The sequence below is a fragment of the Cibotium barometz genome, chromosome 9, assembly GCF_041138505.1.
Source record: "Cibotium barometz isolate CiBa-2024 chromosome 9, ASM4113850v1, whole genome shotgun sequence".
NCBI lineage: Eukaryota > Viridiplantae > Streptophyta > Polypodiopsida > Cyatheales > Cibotiaceae > Cibotium > Cibotium barometz.
Window position 1 is genome coordinate 41,606,324 of NC_141054.1, and position 7,428 is coordinate 41,613,751.

Consider the following 7,428-nt stretch of genomic DNA (forward strand, 5'->3'; position numbering starts at 1 on the left):
GATCGTAGCTGGAGCATTGTACCATTGCTCTCCACTTCGTCGCTCCAAACTAAGCTCCATTAAAGCCCACCTCCTTACGTCTTCACCAAGGTAGTCCAATATGGATGATTTGTCCGCCATTCCAAATCGTTGAAACATGAAGATCTCATGTGACAATGTGGGTGTAACACTAGTCCGCACCAATCTGTGTTGTAAAGAGTCACAATGAGCTAAGAACTTAACCATGACTTCACAATGTCCATAATTAAGTAGAGAGAGATCACTTACTCATTTTGAGATCGCAAAGCCAATAGCAATTCTCCTTCTTGCTTCTTGTCCACAACCAAAAATTGACATTTGACCCGGACATGGCGTGAGGGGCTATGAGACCAAGCTAGAGAAAGCAAAATAAAGATATTACAATATATTACTTCTAATGTTGCATAAAATCACTCTATGACATTCAAAAGAACATACCTTCGCGCACTCGAGACATCCATGCCTTCACACGATGATTGCCATCCCATACAAGAAACTTCTTACCACTGAGATCCTCCCACTCAGTTCCTCTGATTTCATCCTCAAATCTCTCATGTTGTACCACCCAGTTTGGTCCCCATTCTTGCAAGTCTATTTGTGTGACCACGAAATACATAGAGCTTCCTGGACGTGTAAGTGAAACTAAAAAAGGAGGAGATGCTTCGACATAACCATGGCAGTCAAAAGAATCACGAAACACCTCAAGTTGGGTAGAAACTGTACGGATGGATTCATTTGGAATCAGCCTGCATAAAGGGACCAATGGGGTAGAGGAATTGCGTTGCACAAAAAACTTAGTGAATACATCACCAAGCAATCCCAATTCAATAGATTTTCCAAGAAGCCTTCTATGGGTCTCCCCTTGACCAGTACTAGATTCAGGAATCTCCGTGTGAGTTGGAGGAGGTGAGCTCATTTCGTTCTCCAACACAAGCACTTCTTCCTCATGACCAAGAGAATTATGCGCTTCTGTTTCCTCTCTAACAGGAGATACATGTGAGGACAAAGGTGTCCGTGATTGAGCTTCCTCGCTAAGAGTCAAACAAACACGCCCAGATCTTAGTGAGTATCCCCTGTTGTCTGTAAGACACACACACCAAGCCCAAGTAAGCATATCTAAAACAATAAAACACAATCTCAATAGAATCTTGGCTATTCACATCATATACCTTTCTTAGTCTTTGCCTGTTGTTTTCCTGCTTTTCTTGGAGCCATCTTCCTTTCTTTTGCCCTGAATATGAGTAGCAAAAAGTTTGAGCTGAATCACACATAAACCCTACTTCATGTATATAGGAAAACATCAACCTCACACACAAACATCTCCTACTAGTGTGTGTGTGTGTGGGGAGAGAGAGAATAGCATAGACATGAAGTGAAGCCACGGATTATATTGAAGAGCTAGAGTTGCAAAATGGGCTCTTCTGGTTAGAGTGCACATTTGAGGAGAAAGCAATAAACCTGAGCTTCCTAGCTTAATACAAGAGCCATTGAAGGAGCTAATATATATTGGCTGTTCATGGTGGCAGTGATGCAAACCCATTGCAGTGTTTCGTCCGAAAGGACCATGATATAAGCGTACAAGGACGTGCAGGTGCAAGAACCATTATGCAAGCCTTACTACTGAGAAATGCACCCGAACTCGTCTGCCCATTTCTTCGTCATCATCATTACGATGATCCATAGCCAAATGTGAGCTCAAATTCATTGTGCCATATGTTCAAGCAATGCGTACAAGAAATGAACCATTCAAATGGGACTTACACGACTCTCTGTTGTGTGAGCTTGTGCTTTAAAGTTTCCTATTCCTATTGGGAGAAGTAAAGGTAAGCCTAATGTATCTAATATTTGAATGGGAGTAAAGGTGCTAAGCCTAAGGACGTAAAGGTAAGCCTAAGGTATCTAACATTTCAATGGACGTAAAGGTAAGCCTAAGGTATCTAACATTTGAATGGGAGTTAAAAAATTCTATGTTGTGTATAAATTCACATGACCTCTATGCTATGTATATATTATATGGCTAAAGGTTCTGGTAGAACTAAAGTACTTAATGTTTATAGGAAAAGGTAAACATAAGGTACCTAACATTTAGGTTCCTTTAGGTGCCCACCCACCCACCTCCCCTCTCCTATGTACATCTTGATGCTTCCACCCCAGGCAATGTGCATTTCAACCTTCCCGGCACGCTCCCAAATGCAATGGTCGCTCGTGCATTTCCACCCCCCGTGATAATATTTCCTCTAGTTACCACCTCCTTGAACATGATAGCTCAGATCTCTTCCTGCATCAAGCATTTAGCCAACATCTTTGCTATCATTGCAGTTACCTACTTTTGAGGATCAATGATTCCTAGGCATCTTAGTGCTATTAGTCTAGAACATATAGACCATTTAACACAAGGCATTGGCCTCTTATAAACATTATTTCTCCAGAAGAATGCCTTGATGGGATCGAGAGATTTACACCAATGTCCTTTCCAAGATAGGGTAGAAAAATTGAGAATAGGGGATAATAAATGCTTTAATCACTCTAATCCTACCCATCAGAGAGAGGCAATAAAGCATGGCCATTATCTAGTTTTTAGCTAAACCTTCTACATGGGGCACGCTTACCCTTCCAAATGCAATGGTCGCTCGTGCATTTCCACCCCCCCGGCAGAGCCGGGGGATGGTCTGCGCTAGCGCAGACCATCCCCCGGCTCTGCCGGGGGGGAGGAAATGCACGAGAATGGCTTATTAAGGTCGTCTTCTCCAGCAAAACATCTGTGCGACGCCTGTGTCTGGGGCAGTGCAGGCCGCAACGCCTCCTCAACAAAACGTTCAGCGATGCCAAAACGCCACCGGCTCAATGCTCCGCAACGCCTCCATCGCCTCTCCTCCAGCATGTCCACTCCCCCGGCAGAGCCTGGGGATGGTCTGCGCTAGCGCAGACCATCCCCAGGCTCTGCCGGGGGAGTGGACATGCTGGAGGAGAGGCGATGGAGGCGTTGCTGCCAGCGCTGCCCCCGTCTCCTCACACTTGACCTTCTCAACATGGTGTCTGCCAACGCCACAAACTGGACGTCCTCAACACCATCACCGCCTACGAAAGCTACAACGTACACCTCCAACGAAGCCGCTGCCGGCGCACAGAAAAGAAGAACAGAGAAAAATCGAGAAATGAAAAAAAAAACTCACCTCTTCTCTTGCATTCGTCTGCCTGCTTGCTGAATTGAAAGTATCTTTCATGTACCCTAAATATCTCTTTTCTTCGTTTACCCTTTAAACTAAGCACCACATATGTGTGTGTGGCCTAAAACATACTTAGCCTAAAAATAGATACATATACACACACATATATATATGTCTAAAAATGTATTAAGCTATATGTGTTTTATTGTACACACGTACATTTTGTTTAGGCTATTTAAATATGTATATATATATTGATGTTAATAAATGTGTGTGGTGTGTGTGTAGCCTACTAGATATATAATCTAATATATTTGTATATCCTAAAATAAGTAAAAGACTAGTCTCTTTGTAAATACACACACACACTAAAATACATATATCCTCGTCGGGGGATTCTTAGCCTAGAATCCTAGAATATATACAATATAATAATATAAATATAAACATGTGTGTATGTGTATTTACATATATCCCCATCCGGGGTTCTTAGCCTAGAATTTATACAATATAATAATATAAATATAAACATGTGTGTGTGTGTATTTACAAAGAGATAAGCTTTTTATTAAAATAACACTTAGAATCAATAAATGTATGTATTTGTGTATTTTTTTATATATTTGTAGATACATATATATTTGTATATTTTTTATTAAAAAATTTGATCGTGGTCATTCTCAATCGTGATTGCTCCACCTTGTTTTATCATTTCAACCACCTACATTCTCAATCGTGATTGCTCCACCTTGTTTTATCATTTCAACCTCCTTCATTCTCAAATCGTGATTGCTCCACCTGTTCCTTCGTTTTTATATTTTCATTTCACATTTTCGTCTCTCCTATCCTTTCTGTTTCACATTTTCGTCTCTCCTGTCCTTTCTGCATCTTCATATTGCCTTCCCTATGGAGCACACTGTTACCTTTGAGTGGGAGCTTGATGGCAGTAGCAAAAAATCTCAAACTTTAATACTTCTCCACCAGACCACGCTTGTCAGTCACGGATATCTACAAGGGTTTTTGCCTTCTTCACACGCCCTTTCTGGAGTGAAAGCTACTAGGACCGATGGAAGCCTACAGGAAATCATCGCTCATTATGATATGGAGGGCAATAAAAACTACCTCATAGATATTTCTCGAAGTAAAACATATATGCTACACTGTAGTCCTCTTTGTGCTGCTGATAGTCTTGATTCTAGTGCTGACGACATTGCCCAAGATGTCCGACATTTGGAGAGTTCAGTGGATAAAGAATTAGGGACACAAAACACCCATGTTCATATCTCGAGCTCCTCCTCTGAGAGTGACTTGAATGGCTCAGCAACTATTTTGCAACCAGGTGAAGGCACAAGCAATCCAAAAGGTTCAAAGCACAAGATCTCTGAAGATGAATGTATTGCTTCAGAGAGTATACTTTCGGTTCTTCGTAAGAAGGAGCAACCTTCTCTTCTGCGTTCATTGTTGGAAAAAGTTACTCGAGTCATCCAAGTCCAGGAGGTGCCAAGACATTATGATGGTGATTCCATCCTAGAGTTTCCACCAACATATGGCAAAATAGGAAATATGGATGGAATGGAGCAAAAATATGATGGTCACCTATGGACACGTCCAATAACATCAAACATGTCTGTAAGTTGTACCGTGCGTATTAGCTATTGTGTTGGTACTTTGGAGTGCCATAGGCTCAGCTGTCCTTTTTACTTGAACAATAAAAGGTATAACAACACCTTCTTTCATGGACATCTGACAAAAAAGATTGCAATTGGACTTTTGACAGAGGATGAGAAATCTAAAATAGTTTGTCACTTTTGTCGCAAAACTGCACATTGTGTGCAAGTGTGTAGATGTATTGTGTATTACGTAATGCCTCGTGACACAACTATTACAAGAATGATGCTCCACACTGGGCTGCATGAACATCCAGTTCAGCCAGGAACTTCAAGGTCAATGTTGGAGCGCGTGAAAATGTTTGTTTCTCAAGTGCTGAAAACCCAGAGAAGTGCTGAAAACCCAGAGAAGTGCTGGTCCTCGAAAAATACAGATGGATATTGTGAAGGATATGCTATTTTCCTCCATGATGAATCAAAATGATGAGCTACCTACAAGTATTGGGGATCATGAGCTCTGCAATTTTTTGGAGGAGTTGAGTCCTCTTGTGGAAAACCAGAGGTGAGTATTCACTCTATAACTTAATTATATTTGGAAGTATTTTTCTACATTCGGTCCTCTCTTTATTATGAAATTATGTTTTTTAGGTTTAGACGCATTGTATCCCAGGAGAAAAGAAAATTGATGCCGGCAGGAGAGGGCTTTGATAGCATCCTTCTTATACAGAGAAGATCTTGCTATTCATTTATACAAGGTAGCCGTTTCCCAGGACAAGGTGGCCCTGATGACAAATGTTATGTCTTTAAGATGTCTTTGCGAGGACCAGCATCAGGCGTGGACTTGGTGAATCGTATGCGGTGTGACAGTGGAGGTGACTTGTCAAAGTCCTGGGTTTTGTTTGATCACACTCATCGAGTTTTTGGTTGGTCAACAATGGCTTGTCATGTTTACGACCCAAGGTGAGACTACGAACTCCAATTTTTTCATTTCTTTCATTTACCTTGAATGATAGCTGACTGAAAAAATTATCTCCAAAATCTTATAGTGTTCAAGAGCTGTTGACAATTGCCACATGCGAAATGAAGGAGGAGGATACAAAAAGCCAAGTACTATTTTGGGAAATGCTGAATAGCACAATGGAGCAATGCGGTTATGCACCCGCACACTTCTATGGGTTTATGGCTGATGAAGCAGGGTCTAATTGGTGTGCAGTTAGGACCGTTTTCAATGGGGGTCCGCACAACATTATGGAGGACAGGGAGCGAACGTGCTTATTCCATTGGAAACAAAGTTTGATGAAGCATGCTAAACAATGCGTGAAGGCAGAAAGTCGACAACACCATATTGACTTGTGTGAAGAATGGAGATTGGCAACCAATAAGGAGTCAGCTTTCTTAAAAAGTAAAGAGATTCGTGAGTGGTGGAGAAATGGACATGTTCATGAGGGAAAACTATCAGTGATGGATACGTGGATGAGTTGGTGGGAAGTACGAATAGCACATTGGGGCAACCTCATGTCAAGGGTGAGAAATTTTATAGAGAACTGATATGTTGTATGGATGCATTTGCATTGGAGTCAATTTTATGAATTCTTGTATGAAACCTCTTGTGTGCAGGTGGTCTTAAGCTCGGTGGATTTAGCACAAACCCCTCGAACAAACTTATCTGAAAGTGTACATGGGAGTTGGCTTGCTGGTGAAGGATACAAGGAAAAGGTTAGCTTGTATGATGCGTGCATTTCAGATATGGCAAACGCTTTACTACAAAGTGCAAAGCAATATGCATATCAGATGGGGAAGCACAAAGGTGAGGGACCAAGCTTGAGCAAGTTGCTGGACAGGGTAGCAGCAAGGTCAAGACTAACACCACCACAAGTGGCTCGCATGGTCCATGAAACAGTAGCTAACACTCCTATGTATGAGGAATCAAGGCCTCTACATGGAGATAAGGAGACTATTCAACGGAAGAGGGTGAGGACAACGGAAGTAGACCAATGCTCACATCGTCCAGGTTATGTCATGCAGAGCAGACATCGTCAAAACCGGGGAACAGCAAGAAGAGTAAGTTTTGGAGATAGATCTAGAACAAACAGTGCAGCAAGTCCCGCTTCAAGGGGAGGACCAAAAAGTCCAATGACTGGAGGAAACAAAGATGTTGGACATGAAGAGCCTAAACAACATTATGGCACAATGAGCGGAGGACAAATGCATGTAAAGGAAGAGGCCGTTGGACGCACAATGTGGGCCATTAGACGAACCCCATTGAACTCAAAAGTCAAATGTTTGGGAGGTATTGATGGAAGACTTAAGTGCAACTCATACATACAGGGAAGCTCTATTGGAGTTGTTGCCCCTAGCTTCTACTCAGAGCGACGACATCCTGGTCCGGGAGGGCCAAAGGCTCAAATGATGTGGTTTTGTCCTTCAGATGTTTCACACACATGGCATGTAGATCCAAACATAATATACAAGCCATCATACCCAGATATGTGGAAAGTGGATGTTGGGACCAACATAACCAGCCAAGAGGTAGATAAATTAGTAAAGGCAGGGTTCAAGTTAGATGTTACTCATGAAGAACCTTTTGTGTCGGGGGTGGGAGAAACGTCCACACAAGCAGCGGGCAACAAAGAAAG

At 42.0% G+C, this 7,428-nt stretch overlaps 1 protein-coding gene across 1 annotated transcript; it reads right to left on the reverse strand.

Moving 5' to 3' along the window:
* Positions 1–209: 209 nt before the first annotated feature.
* Positions 210–1,255, reverse strand: LOC147635594 (uncharacterized). Its single transcript, XM_086802286.1, has 3 exons — positions 1,188–1,255; positions 581–1,098; positions 210–227 (listed from the first exon to the last, which is right to left on the reverse strand). The coding sequence occupies exons 1-3, from the start codon at positions 1,231–1,233 to the stop codon at positions 210–212; spliced, it is 582 nt and encodes a 193-aa protein (XP_086658412.1). The 5' UTR covers positions 1,234–1,255.
* Between the last annotated feature and the right edge of the window lie 6,173 nt (positions 1,256–7,428).

Excerpts from the sequence above, each read along its gene's own strand:
- LOC147635594 (XM_086802286.1), bottom strand. The coding sequence starts at position 1,233 with ATGGCTCCAAGAAAAGCAGGAAAACAACAGGCAAAGACTAAGAAAG. Across the intron at positions 1,099-1,187 it reads ACAGGCAAAGACTAAGAAAG|ACAACAGGGGATACTCACTA; the intron begins GTATATGATGTG and ends TGTGTCTTACAG.